The 18,761-nt window shown below is 34.2% G+C and overlaps 1 protein-coding gene across 13 annotated transcripts in view; it reads right to left on the bottom strand.

Annotated features, from left to right (window-relative positions):
• Positions 1-18,761, bottom strand: part of KDM6A (lysine demethylase 6A) — a 193,514-nt gene that overhangs the window by 46,270 nt on the left and 128,483 nt on the right. For 2 of the 13 annotated variants that reach the window (XM_016166654.2, XM_036226984.1), the window contains 9 exons: positions 15,231-15,324; positions 12,422-12,548; positions 7,551-7,649; positions 7,188-7,407; positions 6,502-6,636; positions 5,899-6,054; positions 5,250-5,345; positions 4,012-4,113; positions 2,955-3,350 (listed from right to left, as the gene is read on the bottom strand). In XM_016166654.2, coding sequence (XP_016022140.1) covers positions 2,955-3,350; positions 4,012-4,113; positions 5,250-5,345; positions 5,899-6,054; positions 6,502-6,636; positions 7,188-7,407; positions 7,551-7,649; positions 12,422-12,548; positions 15,231-15,324 — 1,425 coding nt within the window. Of the gene's footprint in view, positions 1-2,954; positions 3,354-4,011; positions 4,114-5,249; positions 5,346-5,898; positions 6,055-6,501; positions 6,637-7,187; positions 7,408-7,550; positions 7,650-12,421; positions 12,549-15,230; positions 15,325-18,761 lie in introns of all 13 variants that reach the window. The other 11 variants (XM_016166653.2, XM_036226983.1, XM_016166661.2 and 8 more) reach the window with 10 other exon arrangements.

Here is an 18,761-nt window from a genome sequence, read left to right as displayed (position 1 = left end):
AAACAAAAAACAATTGTTAATCCCAATTTCCCCTTTAGCTATCTGTTTCTCTCCTTCCCTTTTATGTCATGGTCTATGGGAATGACAACCCTGGCATTGTGCAATGTGTAGCCCACATGACTAACTATAGGTATCTGTGCTGAAATTGTCTACGCTTATTTCCAATTTTTCTCCTTCCATTTTACAGTAACTCCAATTAAGCCTTTACCCCTGCCAATCCACTGAAATCACTCTTAATCCAAATGTCAGCAAATCTTTTCTATAATGGATCAGAAAGAAAATCTTTCAGGCTTTGTGAGCCACATAGTCTCTGCTATGCATTTTTTCTTCATTTTTTAACAACTCTTTAGAAATGCAAAAACCATTAGTTCATGGTTGTGAGGTGGATTTGGCCTGTAGCCTGTAGTTTCCTGACCCCAGCAATGTTGCCAAATAGCTCAGATGGTTAATTTCCACTCCTCACCTTACTTGGCCTATGTACCTATGTGCATTATTTGATTTACACATTGATCACACTCTCCTCTCCTTGACTTTCTTCACTTGGTTTCCAGGGCATTATTCACATTCTTCTGGATCTCACATCACCCAGTAGATCATTCCTACTCTATTCAGCCATCTTTGCTAGTTCAATTTCCTGACCTACTGCACTAGAATGTCCCAAGGCCCAGTCTTGCTTCCTCTTATTTTCTCAATCCACTCTCACTTGCACCCCTTTGGTGATCTCATCTAGTCTCATCCATCTTTCCAGATGGTCAGACTAACCTAGACTCCTCTTTCTCACACCCATTCTATCAGCTAGCTAATCCTGTTGGTTCTACCTTCCAAATACAGTTGATGCTTGAACAACACAGGTTTGAACTGCGCAGGTCCTCTTACACACAAATTTTTAAAAATACTGTAAATGTATTTTCTCTTCCTTACAATAATCTTAATAACATTTTCTTTTCCCTCGTTTATACTTTATTATAAGAATATAGTATATAATAGATATAATATACAAATGTATTAATCAACTGTTACCAGTAAGGCTTCTGGTCAGCAGTAGGCTATTAGTAGTTAAACTTTGGAAGAGTCAAAGGTTATAGGTGAACTTTTGACTCTGTGGGGGTTAGCAGCCCTAACCCCCGCATTGTTCAAGGGTCAACTGTAGAACCAAAAGATGACCAGCTCTACCACTGCCAATCTGGGTCAAGCCACCACCATCTCTCTTTACCTGGATTATATAGCTTAATATTCAAACTGTTCACATCATTTCTACTTTTGCCTCCTTTAGTCTATCCAGAGTACTAGAGAGGAGTTAGATAAAAACTAAGATCACATCACTTATCCACTCGAAATCCCTCTATTGCTTTCCATTTAACTCAAAATAAAATCCAACATCCTTACAATGGCCTACAAAGCTGAACGTGATTTAACTTAGCATGTTTCCAGGTGGACCACATCTGCTTCTCTTCTCACCTTTTGTTAGCTGCTCAGCCAGTCTCAGCAATTCCTTACCACCTTGATTTTCCTCAAATATGCAAAACACACTCTTGCCTTAGGGCCTATTGCTACCTGCTGTCCCCCCAGACCTGGACCACTCTTATCACACACATCTTCAAAGCTCACTTCTCTAACTCTTTCAGGTCTTTATATTCAAATGTCACCTTCCAGTGAAGCCTTCCCTGACTTTCCTATTATAACTGTAAATCCTCTATCACCAATCTCTAGTATTTTCCAGCTTCCTTTTCTAATATATTTTTCCATATAACTAATCATATCATTACCTAATATTCTTATATGTAATGCTTATTTATTGTCTGTTCACCTATATGAATTAAGACATTTTTCTGTTTTCTTTGCTAAATTATCTCCAGAACCTCAAATAGGACATGGACATAATAGGTATTCAATATTTCTTTAAGAATGAATAAAAACTACTAATCACACTAGAAGACTACTTCAAGGTTAAACTTAAGTCTTAGAAAAGGAACTTATCTCAATTTTATCAATAACATAAGGCTAACCAGCAATAAGTAAATATTTCTTATAGTAGACCAATAAAAGTACAAGTAATTTGACAACATGTATTGGCAACATTTTTTAAAACGCTTACTCTATAACCCACTTTGAAGCACCTGCTCAATGGAAATAATCTAAAATATAGGAAAAACTATGTTCATAAATAATCAGAAGTAAAAACTCAGAAATTAAATGTTTAACGTGACCTACTGAGTTAAATATGGCACGTATCTTTGATAAAAATAATGTTCATGAAATCCACTATTGTTCTGAAAACTTTACTGGTTCTACTTTACCTTTAAGACAAATTAGGCAATCTTCACCTCATTCAGCCTATTTCACCCTCCCTTGTTAATCTACAACTATATATGCTCATAATCTATACTATAGGCACACTTTACCAGCCCTCTCCTCTCCCAAATTCTCTAATTTCTGAATACTCTAAAATCTTGGTTATGTGCCCTCCTAGGTACTCTATAGCACTTGTCCATGAAAGCTACACTTTAAAGTAATTTATAACTGCTTCTTTAACAGTCTTTTTCTCCTATTAAAGTGACTACCTACCACGTAGCTTGGCACCTGATCTCAAGCAGGCAAATACATGGAGAAATGAACTAGGTTACATTACATGCTTACAATGCCATTGTAAATAAACGGTAGGTTTTGGGGTATTACATGATCTATTTTTCCTTTAGAACTTTACAAGATTTTTCCTTTAGAACTTTACAAGATTATCTGTGTATAAATTTTACGATGGAAAATATACTCCCATGTATATACATATATGTATACACACACACGAATCACAATATAGTAAATAGCACTGTAGTACTATAAGATGCTTATAAAGCCAGTTTCTCAAACTTTTATTTCATCTTCTCTTAAAATGCATCGAACCGAATAAAGACAACTATTATGTGAGACGCTGACACGGCAGCTAGTCCTTCTATTACCTGAGTGGAGTTAGACAGTTGGTTTTTCCACGGCTCCTCTGCGCTGCTGGTCAGGTTTGTGCGGTTATGAGGTAGAGTGAGTGCGTTTTGCTGCGGGTAAGGCACGTTTCCATTACTTCCACTTCTTGTTATGTGATTATTGCCTATCAAAATAGTGTCTGTACTTCCCAGCGTTCTTGATGTGCTACTGGAAACCTGGCCTGCAGAAAAGGGTCCATTGGCTAAAGGCTGCCCAGGGCAGGCAGGGTGGACTCCAGGCTGAGAGACGCTAGGCACTCTGGTCAGAGCAAGCTGTGGCTGCTGGCCAGAGACTGAGTTTGTAGGCAGTGATGAGTCCGCTGTTGGCCCATTAGGAATTCCAGTAGATCGTACCTGTGCAACTCCTGTTTGTCTCATCTGCTGAAAACAAATGAAAAATAAATGCTGCTTGTGTGGCCCATAGGAGAAAAGAATGAGAATACGAAAGTGTATAACCAAGTAATCTCTGACTTCACCTAACATTTAATTTCTCTAGGTTGAAAAATACACACCTTAAAACTATAAATTGTGATTGTTCATATTTAGATTAGCTTCCTCAGAAAAGCAGATATCTGCTTCATTTTTAAAAAATATCCCTTCAGTAATGACAAAAGGAAGCAGTTGAATATTATGGAAAGTGACTGGAATTTATGTCTTTTTGCCAGACACAAAATAGGGGACCTCAAAATTTCAATCTATTGCATTTATATGCTAGATCCTCCAAATTAAACAAACACTAAAGAACCCCACCTCTGTTTAGAATAGCCTGTTTAATGTTAAATAATACAAACGAACCTTGAAAATACATACAAAATAGCATATAAATAATCAAATACCAAGTCTTGTGTTCAAATTAAATTTGTAGCTATTTTGTTCCTAAAAATCTCTGTCCATTATTAGTTTTTCAAGAAGCACAAATTCTTCTACAAATACTGAGAGAAAGCAGAAGTGGGCTTGAAAATGCTCTAAAATGATGTTCCAGTCAATAAAAATACTCAAAATGCTAGCAAATTTTAGGGGCAATAAATTCTATACACACTTGGTGTTGCTGCATTAAGACAAACTGACTTTCCAGCTGTTCCAGCATCAGTTTCTGTGCTGGATTTAAATTATTTCTATTTGCACGAAGCTGTTCCAAGTGCTAGAAGAAGAAGAAAAGAAGAAAAAAAGAATATAGTCAAAGACATATCTAGGAAACAAGCTCAAGCTCACTATTCTAAGTAATCTTTCCCTGAAATGACTAGATAAACTCAGAATCACTCTTTAATCAAGAAACTGATTTCTGACCAATAGCAATCAACCCCAAGATGAAGTCTTTTAAGAAGTTTGAGACAGTTAAGAAATAAACATTCAAACAAAACAAAACAAAAAAAACCCTCACAGATACAGAGAACAGATTGGTGGTTACCAGACGGAAAGGGAGTTAGGGGTCAAAATGGGTGAAAAGAGTTAATGGTGAAAGATGGTAACTAGACTTTTAGCAGTGATCAACTTTGTAGTGCACACACATGTCAAATTACACTGTTGTATACCTGAAATATATACCAATTTTACCTCGATTTTAAAAAAGTGATAAAAAAATAAATATTCAACTGAAGGTTTACTGCAATGTGACCTTTGAGATAAATGGGCATGAAATTGTACTCATTAATACAGTATTTTTTGGTATTCAAACAGAGAGCTCAAAGCAGTACCTTGGAATAGGAAAAGTCAGAAGACAACTTGACTACCCAAAACTACTGATCTGTTTCAATAAAGCTATGACATCTACATAAACATGCCATAGCCATAAAAAAACAAGGAAGCTCTTTATATACTGACATGAAATGGTCTGTAAAAGAGATTATTAACAATATATAAAGCACTCCACTGTTTGTATAAAAAAGGAGAAAAATAATATATGAGAGAAGAGGGAGACATATTCCCTCGTACATGCACATTATCTCTAGAAAGACTAACTACTAACACTGGTTGTTTGTTAGGAGGGCAACTGAGTGGATAAGGCCAGGAGTCGGAAAGAGAATTTACTGTATATACCGTATATTCATACTGATGCAGTTTGAACCATGTGAATGAATATACTATCTCCTTAAAAATAAATTTAAAAATAATAAATGAATTATCTCTATTAATCTGGTAAATGTGGGTTCATTTTACTTATGTGCCTATTGAGTTTACTGCTATTCAACTTTAAGAATACTTTTAAAAGTTAAAGCTTACTGCCTCTATTCTTTTTTAATAGAATAAAACAATCTGTCAAAAACATATCTTACATACCTGTAATTTCTGTGGTGTCAAACACCATGAATGAGTTTGTTGCTGTACTGGAGGATGTGACACTGCATGGCCACTACTCCAATTATCAGAAGTATTCTGAGAAAAATTGATAAAAAAAATAATCAAAGAATATTTGGTGAAATGTACAGTTAACAATAATGATTAATGGAGGCCAAATGACTATGATTGGAATATTTACATATAAAAGATGTTATGACATTAACTTGTTTTTTAAAAAATTTACATGCATAAATATGGAAAATTATAATTTTTTTAAATTTTTATTCTTTAATAAGCCACCCAAAAAGGCCCACCCCTAAACTATGGCCCAAATGGCTAGCCTAAATATCACACTGTCCACTAGATCCAACATTTAATTTATTTCAATGTCAGGAGAAAGTGATGATGAAAAGTGTTTTGAGATCTTAACGGCAGGGTGATGAATAAAAAATGATTTGATGAATGCAAATTTATCCCTACTTTATATATTTAATATGATACTAAGAATTTGGAATGGAAAAACTCAACCCTTTCACTCTTTGATGTCCACAGATTTAAAATAAAGGACAGGAGATGTTCAAACTGCACAAGTTCAGAGCAGTTGAAGTTTCTTTTTTGACAGGATTTTCCATTTCTCTAAAATATATACCTTTGTTGGACTAGATGTTCTTTTCCTCTTGGCAGGACTGGACAGGTCATCTACTTGGCTAGAAGGAATCATGTGTAGTGGCAAGGATTGCTGTGAAATTGGTGTTTGACTGAGGCCTAATACAGGTTCAGTATTTGGATGATGAGGTTTACATGCCTAAGAATCACAGAAGGAAGACAAAAATAGGGTTCTATATATTCTTAATTCATTCCTTCACATTTTAAAAACATTAAAAGCTACATACTTTTCAAAGCTATGTGGACATCGCTGATTGCAATTATTAAAAATCAAAATCAAATGAATCATCAATGGAGGAATGTGTACCTTCCTTTAAAAAACTTCCTTTAAAAATTAAACAAACCACTGCAGCATTATTTTAAGAAATCTTCAAAATCATGAAAATGCACAAAGGTTCTAAATGGCACCCCAAAATTTCTTCCCATATCAGAGGGAGTTTTATTTTGATCTAGATTCCCTTTGCAATTAAATCAAAAGGCTTTTCATTAATAAAAGCCTCCTGTGCTTATAAAATATACTTGACCACTACAGATTGAAAAGAACCCTTAAAGCTGGGCACCTGCAGAACATAACCCAACTTCTCACCTGCTGTGCTGTGTTCATGGCACCCTGCCTGGAGGTAAGCTCTGCGGGGATTGGTAGGCTCCATGCCTCCTCAATACTAGGAAGTAATTTAGTTTTATTCTGTAGACTACCTTGTGGAAGGTTACACAACTGAGCCTAGGAAAAATTATGTAAAAAGCAAATTTAACACAAGCCTACTTGAGTAAGAGCAAGTCCACTAAATCTTCCTAAATGCTATAACTAATTGTTTTTAAAAGAAAATAGATTATAATTTGGGGTTTCAGAAATATACTGAGTATAAAGAGGGTAACCAGAATATAAACCTTTGTGAGAATTAAAACAAAGCAGAGCTCTGTTTTTAAGAGTTCTCATAGCTGTCTTCTCATGAAACTCCAAGCAAGAGTGAAAGACAGTGTTTGTGTTCTTTCCTCTAAAATGCTATGACAACTTAAAAATGTAGACAGTACATAGAAAGAATTATGCAAATTTATATGCATCAACAGAGTAAATGCGCAAAAGAGCATATCTTTTAAAATACTGTATATCTTACTTAAAATGAAAAAATAATATTACAAGCTATGGTATGTTTTCAAAATATGGAAACAAATTATAGACGTCAAAACACAACTAGAAAACTTTCCAACCACCCTCCTCCTGCCTGTCATGGGGAAACATGCCTTTAAAAAACTGCTATTTAAAAAATTTACCTGTAAATACTTAATGCGTGCTGCAAGTGCAGAGGTATTACTACAACTTTTGCTTCTGGTTGCATTTAAGTAGCATTTAATGGCATCCTGAGGCTGGTTACAGGATTCGTAGAGTGTGCCTAGGTCCATCCAGGCTGCAGCATGGCCATGGTCCAATTGTACAGCACAAATATAGGCCTGTAAAGCATCCATAGGCTGATTTTGCTGCTGATATAGCACACTGGAAAGAGAAATTAAGAAAAAACAAGTCGACAAAGAACTGCTTAGCTTCATAACATGATATAAACTGCAAAGTACATTATATGTGATGCAATTATCTTTGTGTGTAAATTATAATGCCATTATTTTTATACAAAGTCTTACCCTATTGAACACCATGTATCTGCACTTGCTTCTGATTTATCAATAGACTGCCTGTAAGATATAAAGGCATCCTGAACTTTCCCAATACTTGAATAGCACCTGAGAGGGGAGGGAAAAAATCAAGAAACTACCATTAATACTGATTAATTTGCTGAAAGGATGAAGTATATGTCAAAGCAAATGAAAATAACTTAAAAAGCTAAAATATTTATGTCAATGTGTACATATAATTATATTGTACATTATAATTAACCCTTCAATAAACTATAGTCTATCTTATAGGTGCTAAAGCATGCTACATTAATGAACACTATTAAAATAATTAAAGGTCGTATCACTTCAGTATTTATAATATTGAGAGTTAAACACACACCCACCCACCACCACCACCACTCATGTAACTTGATTTCTGGTTTTCTATTTGGTAAGAACATAAAGTTAAAAATCAAGAAAAACTTTCTATGTTGGTAAGACTTGCTGAGTCAGATTTCAATTCTCCTTTCCTAAATAACAATGAGAGCAATACTTCTTTGATTCGTAAAAAAATACAAACATAAGACAGTTAATATTAAGCTACCTATCAAGAATAGTAGTAAGTAAGAGTGGCAAGGTATGATTACAATTTCAAGGACCTAACTTTTTTTTAATGCAGGTATACCTAATGGATACACATAAGAGAAGCTGAAATTATAAATATAAAAATTAACTTCCTAGTGCTTGGTACCACAGAAAACAGAAAAAAAAAAAAAAAAACGAAAAGAAAAAGAAAACCCAGTCCATCTTCAAGGAACTTACAATTTAGTTAAGAAATGAAGAAACATCATAAATGTCACAATGCCATATTAAGTGGGTAGCACAGATAATAACTGGTCTGAGAAATGTGAGGTAGGAGATACCACAATACACACTACAGGATTTAGGAAAGGCAATAAAGGGAAAGGTAAGAGTAAGAGATTTGAATATGTGTGTATGCATATTATATGGTTCAGATCAGTGATCCCCAATTATATAGCCAGTTTACGGCAATGTGGCCAAGCAAACAAAATGGAAAAATAACATATACATACATAAGTTTTCCACTGAACTAATTAATATCTGTGCTATAATTGACATATTTTGAAATATTATTGGCCAAATAAACAGCAAAAAAAAAAAAAATTTAAATCTTCACTTGCCCAAATACCATGTTTTTATCCTCATAACTATTCATTGAAATTTTACTGATCAATGTAATCCAAAAGTCTGAGAACCCCTGATTCAGGCAGAGAAAATGACAGAAGGCATTTCAAAATGTTGCTTGGACAGTATGAGCAAAACTAAATGTATGTAAGTTAACACAGATACAAAGAGTAGAGAGTTTTAAATCCAGCCCAAGAATACCCTCATATTTGTTCTTCTAACAAGGAGAATGACATGATGAAAGGACTTTATAGGAATGTTAAACTGCTAACAACAGACTGGGTTAAAGTAATGGAAGTAGTGTGTGTGTGTGTGTGTGTGTGTGTGTGCGCGCGCGCACACACACACACACACACACACAAAGATGGGAGAAACAATAAACCAAAGGCTAATAAAAACTTTGTGATAGATTGATTAGATATTCATGGGGAGGAGTGGCGGCGAGTAGGGTTATAACTTAATTTTAACCATGATTAAATGGAAAGAAACAATGGTGACTTTTCACTGGTAAAAATAACAGGAGAAAGAACCGGTTTGGGGAAGAAAATGATGAATGAGGTTTGAAATATGCTGATTTGACATGAAGTGAAGACATTAAAATGGGTAATGTTACATAAAGAATAGGAGATGTGGTCCTGGAGTTTAATACCTTTGAGTGTTGAAATCTAGATTTGGAATTCATCCAAGTGGAAGAGAGGGTATAAGAACATAGGACATCTACAAGGGAGAGGTAAAAATAAACCTGAAGAATCACTAATCTTGTGGATAGGGCAATATAAGAAATGTCAGTGATGGAGACAAAAAAGGTAATGTCAGAGAATGTTTACAAACTGTTTTATGAGGTGAGTATAAAGAAGAGATCATTAACAATGACAAACATGGACAGACACCACAAAAGGAATGCTTAAAAGAGAGCAGAAAACATGTTGTTTGTTGTTGTTGTTATATCAAAGCAAAATCTCGAATTTATAGACAAATTTGTCTAACCACTGGGAGGAATAAGCAGTAAGTCTCCAAATCAATGTTTTCACATTCCAGTGCTACCAAGTGAAAGTAGGAAACCAATGTGCCCAAACACAAATGACAGTTGAACTCCCAACTACTTTTCCTCTAATAAAACTTAACTAGGTTCCCCTGAAACAGGTTTGTGTAATTGAAAAAGCACTGGGTGAACCTAGGATCTAGTCCTTGCTCTGGTTAGTTAACTGTGTGACTGTGACCTTGGACAAAACATTTCACTCCTCTGAACTCACTTTCTACATCTGTAAAATGACAGGGTTTACAAGGTGAACTAGATGACCTACCTAGTCGCTCCCAGCTCTAACATTCTATAATTCTGTGATAACACAGTCAATGATTGGTGCTAGTATAACAGCATTACCACATTACATACACTTTCATTATGATATACATATGCCAAATGGCGACCAAATTCAATCTTCGACATAGACCTGAATGCAGAGGTAAGTAATAAAAAGACTCAGAAATATTAGGGCCATCAAATCCCATTCTTGCTTACTGATGTCTTGAGAGCTTTAATAACTTCTAAAATACAGTTTATAAAACTTTTCTCATACACACACACAAAAAAAACCACATTAGAAGCATCACATTAAAAGGTAGTGACGGAGGATAAAAAAAGTAAACATCAAAAGAAATCTAAAACAGTTCTCAAATTATATTATTACAGATAAAAGATAAAGAACATCTAACATGATAATCTGAATCCCAAAACAAGTTAAATTCTGGTAATTATCCATTGTTTGAAAGTCAATAAAGTATATTATATATTTGGAAAATTTTCTCCAAAAAGATTCAAATAAAAAAAGCATCTCAATGGTTTAAAAATACAAAATCAATTAACTGGAAAAAATCTCCAGTGGAATACTGCTGAGCAGAAAATGACAACATTACTAAAATAGTAATTTTATATGCTTCATTATATAGTAATTTTTTATGCTTAGAATTAAAAAAAAAAACCTCATACTAAAAAGACATCCACAAGATTGTATTATATTACACTGCTCGTCTTTACCTTAGATCAAAAGGAAAATACTTTTTGGTACACATTCCTTTTAATTTATATTAAAAGAAAATATCATATACAAATGTTGACACTAGCGGCAATGAATGACTAGGCAACCCCTACTTCTGAGTTTTAGACCTCTTTTCCAGTCACTGTTTGAAGCCTCCCACTGTGCTGGCTCCAAACGCAAATGGTGTTTAATCAGTTCATTTACTGAATAGCCAGTTTGCTAAGCAAGATACAAAGACGGTATGATCCAGTTTCTGCTCCTGAATATCTTTAGTGAAAGAGAAAGGGAAAGTTTGAACTTTCAAGCTTTCTAATGAACAACTTAAATTAAACAACTTTACAAGACTGGGAACAAATAACACTTTGCTAAATGTAAAGGAAAAATGAAATCATACAAAAATGCTAATTTAATGTGATTGTATGGCAAACTCACCCAAAGTATAATATTCCTAAAATCATACCTAAAATATATTTAAAATTCTCAAAATATATTCTTAAAATGAAAGAGAAATAGATAATTTCAAAAGAACTCCTATATAGAGTGGGAAGGTGCTTAACAGATAGATAATCTAATCCAGGGCTTATCAACCTCAGCATTATTAACATTTTGAGCCAGTTAATCTTTTTATTATAAAGGGCTGTGCCACAAGATACCAGTAGCATTCCCCATAGTTGTGATGACCAAAATATCTCCTAAAATAATGAAATATCCCACATAGGGCAAAATACCCCCCCCCAATTAAGAACTACCAATCTAATACAGTCCTTTTATTTAATAGGTTAAAAAAAAATTAAAGCCTCAAAAGATTTAACTGTACTATCCATGATTCCACAAATGGTAGACTAGCCAAGAATTAAATCCAAGTCACTCAGTTCCTAGTGCATAGACCTTTCCACCATAACATAAAAGCTAAAACCGATTCAGATTGTATTTAGTTCCTAATTGGTTTTAGCTAAATACAATCTGATGATGATCCAAAAATATAATCTATCAGATATACATAAATAAGATCTACTTCAGAGAATCACTGAGCACAATTCAGACATTCAAAGTACAGAGAAAGTTTATGAACTTGCAGGAAACTATTTTCACTATGTTCATTACATGACACTTCTGCTTTCCAAAAAAATCCCATAATGTATCCATTTTCTCATTGTAAGATTTCAAGACCTTTGATTAGACCTACTATTACTCAAGTATGTCCATTCTAAGGTATATGTCATTAATCAAAATTATAAATAGCAAGATTTCCATTGGCTATTGGTAGTCACCAAGCAGAATGAAAAATTCTCTCTTCTGTTAAATAGACATATAAAGAAAAAATTAAAAATCAGAAGAAAAGGCATTTAAATATTTGAATGAAGAATTACTATCTGATAAGACTTTTTAAAAACCAGCAATAATTCCAGTCAAATGAAAATCTTATAAGCAAAATAAGAAATGTTCTGGTAGACCAGATTTTGCTATGAGAAAACCACCAACCACTACATTAAGATTTCTTTCACTTTTTAACTTCCAGAAATCTTTATTATAATATTTTTAAATGGGAAAATACACTGAACAGATTATAAATGTAAACTAACATTTTAGATTATAATTCAAATCATTTAGCTGAAATAAATAAAAGCAAAACTTAAGTGTCAGGTTAAGTCTCACCTTCCGAGAAAATACCAGGACTGGCCAGAATTAGGATCTGCTTCCAAGGACTTTTGGAGATACTGAATAGCATAGCTTTCCTTGGTGGCTTTATCTCCCAGGAGATCTACAGTGTGATGCATCCAACCTATATTAAATGATTTGAAATATTTACCTAAATGATTTAATTGTTGTTCCATTTTTGAGACTACCAAACAGAAAACAAACAAGTAAAAATACTCTTTTTAGTCAATTTATTCATTTAGTTTGGTATGCACACCAAACTACCAATTCTGGCCATAAGAAAGCTTGTTTCTCACAGAAAGGTACAAAGCTGTGAAGAACTTTTACTCCAGAGAAATTAAGACAATTTTAAGTAGTGACTTAACACAAACTATAGTTCCTAATTCTGTTATTTGAAAAAACTCCAAATTATGAAACAAAGAATATAAAGATGTTAAATTTAATCCATTGTTCCACATAAAAATTTATGTGCATTTTAAGACTCTTCAAGACAGTCTATTAACTCAATGTTTATTTCCAAGAAATAAATATAGGCTACATAATCAATGATAGTTCAGAGTAAAAGACACACATATCCTACGTTATTGACACCGACCACATATATTCACAACTTACATAAAATAAAAACTATAAAGCATTTGATAGTTCAAAAAAATCCAAAAGCTAAAAGAAAGTATATTCAAGTGATGCAAATAAGGATACAAAATGGGTATTACAAACGTTTCATAAATATACTGTACAATCACACTTATATATAGAATCTAAAATACATAAGAACAGGGAATAGAACTGTGGTTACCAGGAAAAGGGAGGTGGGGGAAAGAGATGTTGATCAAAGGTTACAAAGCTGCAGTTATACAGGATGAATAAATCTAGAGAGCTACTGAAGAACAGAATGACTATAATTAATAATACTGTAATGTGTACTGAAAACTTGCTAGTAGATTTAAGGTACTCCTACCACACACAAAAACAAACAGCAACTATGAGAGATGAATATATTGGTTAGCTTGACTATAGTAATCATTTTGCTATGTACTGGTATATTAAAACGCTATGTTGTACGCCTTAAAAAATACAATTTTTATTATAGATGGATGGATAGATAGATGGTTACATAAGCAATCGAAAGTGTGGATCATGGAATAGTGTATTCTATTCTAAGCCTTCAAGACACACAGAAATAATTTGGTTTAATTTGCCAGGGAATTCCATTTCGGTTGTGGGTCAATTCGAGTGCATAAAATCAACTCTGTTCTTTGTGTGTAGACTATAGTATATATAACAAATAAGAACCCTTACTTTCTAACATTTTTTATAGTCGCTGTGCTCCAAAAGACAACTTTAAGGGGATTGAGTTACCATGTTTTATGGAAATATAAGTCAATCACATGTTTATTCATTTGTTCCTCTCTGTTATCTCTCCTGCGACAATTGAGAACAGAATCTAGAGCATCAGGCTCTAAAAGGAGCTGTTTACCCAGCAGGGACAAGCAAGTAGAAAGGGTTGATGTGCAGGCATAAATTAGACTCAATTAGGGGAAGTATTTTTCCTTTTGAAACCATGAAAAGTTTACATATACTCTCTGAAACATGGTAAGCCAATACCAAAGAGGACAAGTGATTCAGACATAATTAAAACAAAAACTATTTCAATCATTTCTTAAATTTAAAAGGTGTATGCATTTTTGCTATTGATGTCTTCTTCACAGCAGCTAAAATGCATAAAAAATTAATTATAAATAATACGGACAAAAAAACAGTTCATATTCAAATATTAGCTGAATGAGTAAGCTATATATTCTAAAGGCATTACCTTGTTCTTTTTACTTAAGAATCAACACAAAAACTTTTTTATTGTACCAATAAACTTGTTTTCATTTAAAGACATAAATTCACATTATTCAAATACTGTATATAAATCATTAAAAACAAATACTTAAATACTTCTACAATTTTTAAAAGTATGGATAACTCAAGTGAAATTCTAACCGAAGACTAAATTAAAAACAAAACTAAAAATAAAAGTTTTATATGAAGGTAATGTGTTGATTTTGTATAATTAATTACACAATATATAATCATATCATGAAGGTGACGAAATCTAACCTTAAATGATCTAAAGATTAAACAGTCACATTCATATTATTATGCTGATTAAAAATTAAGAATACATTAGTTGCCTAAATCAAAAGCAAGTAAACAAAAGCTGAAAATAAAACAATAAACCCAAATACCAAATACAGACAAGAAACTTGACATAATAACTAAGCAACAAAATTAAATGTTAGAGGACTCCATTACTATCTTCTTGGTGATAGTGACACATAATATCCAAATGGCTACATTCCTTTATCTTCAACATTATAACAGAATTGCATGTGTACAGAAATAACAGTATTAGATAGTCCACAATTTTTAAATAAAATGTTTTATTTAATATTGATAGAGCTATGAAAGCAAGCTCACCAACCACAAAGTGACTTTAGACAAATCATTTAACTTCACTGAGTGCTAAGCATATCTGGCGTAAAGGAATTATCCGATATCCCTTGCCCATGGGTTAAGTACTAGAGAATAATTTTGAGAATTTAAAAAGAATAGCTGCACTAAAGAACTATAATGAGATGGATTGCGAGACGGACAATGCTTGGCAAGAGGTGGAAATAGGCCGGGTTTAGATTAATTCTATCAACTCTGAGCAAAGGATGGAAAAGGAATAGGATACATGAGCCAAGTATCTGCCATCCCTGATATGTAAAAAACATAAAGTACTTATAATACACTAAAGGTTACTATTACATACCTAACTGTTGTAAGACAGTTGCTTTTACTTGTGTAGAAAGGTTTTCTGTCTGCAAAAGTTGTTCATAAGCTTCCTTTGCAGAATGATACTTCCTCTAAAGATAAGGAAAAAGATTTAAAGAAAAATAAAATTAAAGAAGCAGCTCGTATATATTAACATTTACACAATACTGAAACCTTAAACATTTTTTTTTAAATGAACTGAAAGAAAAAGTGCCAATTCCATTACCGAATGTTCCTATAACACTAGACAATTGTGGTTACTAGACCATGCTTCAGAGTACCTAAAACCAGTAAAACATTCACTATAACAAAGCAGCACCAAAATACGACTTTTTAAGAATTCCCCAAATCTCGATCAGTTAAAAAGAAAAGTGTCTCAACCTTTTCAAGATCATAAATGAATCCAACTTTTTTTAGTAACACTGATGAAGCCAGAGAAGTATTCTACCTCCTAAGTGCATATCTGCCTAGAAATACCAAGTTCCTAAGCAACTTATTATTAACAATACAAGGCATGCTAAAAACACTTTACAAAATTAAAGTGCAATAAGCAATTAAAAACCTAAGTTTAAAAAATACAGTTACTGGCATATAAAAAATCTTATGAAAAAATTTATAATACATATGATTTTAAAGACACCAAATCTCCCATAGAGTTACATCTAATGATGTTTGTACTATTTAACGTTCCACAGGCAAATCTCTAAATGAAATCATTTACCCAGTTCTCTCCCCAAAAGTACTAACAAGACTGAAACCCATTATTGCTACAGTTGTAAAGCTTAAGACAACTTAAAAAAAAAAAAAAAGGAAAAGGAAAAGGAAAAGCCAACAAAGAAAAACCATTAAAATGTACTCAGTAGAACAATGGATTGACATGGTTTTATTCATGTCACCAACAATACACAGTTGCCTGAGCAAACAAAATTTTTGTCAAAAAACATTACATACATAGACACAATACTAGCTGTGTAAACCTCAGGCAACTCACTTAAACTATGATTCAACATCCATAAGATAGAGGCAATGACTGATTTTTCTATCTAGAGTTCTTCTAAGAATCAAATAAGTAAAAAGCTATAGAAACAATTAAGGAGCTCTATGAATACAGTATGTCAGCATGAAGAAGATTTGAAAGAAGTGTCCATTGAGATTAACAGTAGTTATTACATAAATGTTCATTCATCAGCAAAATTAATTCTCCATAAACATTAATCTGGTGTGAAAAAGTCAATTAGACAGTTATTGAAGGATAGGGACCGAGTTATTCAACTCAATTCCTACAACCTATAAATATTTACTGAATACCTAGTACATAACGAACTGCTAGGAGTACAGTTTAGTGAAGAACACGGATAGAAAAGCAAACAAAATCTATTAAATCGTGTACAATAACATGATATTTCCTAAAGGAAGAAAGAACACAAGTAAAGTTTAGAGTACTAGCAAGCTGGGCAGAAAATAAAGAGTCAATCAGACACAATTTCACGAAGATCTTCTTAAACCATGTTAAAGACTATAGACTGTAACTTAAGACAATGAATGGAGTACCACCAAAATGGGTTAAAGCAATATGATTGGATTTATATTTTAGGAAGACCACTTTATGGAAGTACCTCAATAAATGCTAAAACATACTTCCAAAAGTGTGGCTGAATACTGAAAAACATGAAGTTGAATTTCTAACCTATACCATATATAAATAACTGGCAACTGCATTAAAGACCTAAATATGAAAGGTAAGAGTTCTGGTAAAAATGGCACAGTAGGTTAATGCGAGGTTTGCCTCCTCTCACAAGTACATCAAAATTACAACAAAACCACAGAATAACCATCATTTGGAGTTGTCTGAAGTCTAGCTGAACAGAAATCCTATAACTGGGACATATGTACAGAAGAGGTCACCTCCAGAATGGTACAAGGGACTGATACATGAAACAGGTTGGTCCCATGCCCACGTGTGACATTTAAAAATCAAGAGATATCTCAGTTAAAAATCAGGAGATATCTCGGCTGCAGAGGCTCCCCCAGGGAAGCAAGGGGTTCCAGCCCAACATAGGGATCCCCAGCCCAGGGTTCCAGTGCCAGAAACAGAAGTCCCCACAACTTCTCACTGTGAAAACCAGGAGAGACTGGCTGAGTGAGACAGAGGTCAGCTGAAGTAGCACATGTTTCTCTTAAGAAGCCTGCAAGCAGACTTACTTGCTGACAGACCCACTTGCTCTGAGTGAGACTGTTAGATTGTAGCATATTTGCAGGTACAATTTCATGATTAACCCTCTTCCAGTAGGGCATGAGAGGTTTGTTTTGTTTTGTTTTTCAATTCACATCCCCACAGTATTTGAAATTTCCCAACTTTCTCCTGTTTGCCAAAAGGCCTGTGGTGCCTCATGCTGCGAACTTTCCTAAAGTCTCTCTCTCAAGGTTCACAAACCCCAAACAAGCTGCATCTGGCCTCGGCGTGCTCCATTCCTCTTGCTGAGCAGCCCCAAACCTAGAACTAGTGGCAGCCAGCCTCAGTCGAGGCTTGGCCTCTCGAGGCACTTAAACCCAGCACTGGTGGCAGCCATTTGTGGATTGCTTGGTGACTCTTACCAGGTGGCCCAGGTAAGGCACAGATTACAGCTGAACTTGGCCTGCAGCAGGGAGGCATTGGTGCTGGCAGTAGCCATCTTCAAAAAGAATTGGAGCACCAGCCAGGTCTGCATCAGAGGAAGACATATCCAAAGAGAAAACTCAGGAGCCACCAAAGCCCTGCTAAATCACCTTGTTCCATAAGGTCAGCCCCGGTACAATAGCTCCTTAACTATAGTCACTAGCCAATCCTCACAACCAATCAGCCTGGGTCAATCGATCCCATTGGCAAGTAAACAGCAACCAAGGTTCAACTACAACAGGCAAGCATACACAGCCCATACAAAGGAGACACTTGGAACACCCGGCTCAGGTGACCAGGGAGAATGCATCTCTGGATCCCACAGGACACCTACTACATATGGCTACTCTATTAAGGCTGAGAGACATAGCAGCCATACCTAATACATAGTAACAGGTACAGGGAGGCAGACAAAATGGGGAGACAAAGAAATATCCCAAATGAAAGAACAAAACAAAGCTCCAGAAAAAGAACTCAAATAAAATGGAAATAAACAATCTAACAGATGTAGAATTCAAAACATTGGTTATAAAGATGCTAAATGATCTCAGAACTTTAAGAAATAGGAAATATATAGAAATCACAAAAAGGAACCAATCAGAAGTGAAGAATTCAATAACTGAAATGAATATATTAGAGGGAATCAAGAGTACATTAGATGAAGCAGAGGATCAAATTAACAATTTGGAAGATAAGGTAGCAGAAAACACCCAACCAAATAGTTAAAAGAAAAAAGTCCAAAAATGAAGATAGTTTAAGGAGCCTCTGGGAAAATATCAAATGTACCAATATTCACATCATAGGAGTACGAGAAGGAGAAGAGAGAGAGCAAAAAGCGAAGAAGCTATTTGAAGAAATAATGCCTGAAAACTA

Source organism: Rousettus aegyptiacus, unplaced genomic scaffold (assembly GCF_014176215.1).
Source record: "Rousettus aegyptiacus isolate mRouAeg1 unplaced genomic scaffold, mRouAeg1.p scaffold_m13_p_9, whole genome shotgun sequence".
NCBI lineage: Eukaryota > Metazoa > Chordata > Mammalia > Chiroptera > Pteropodidae > Rousettus > Rousettus aegyptiacus.
The sequence above is the reverse complement of the archived record's forward strand: the minus strand, read 5'-3'. Positions and strand labels throughout refer to the sequence as shown.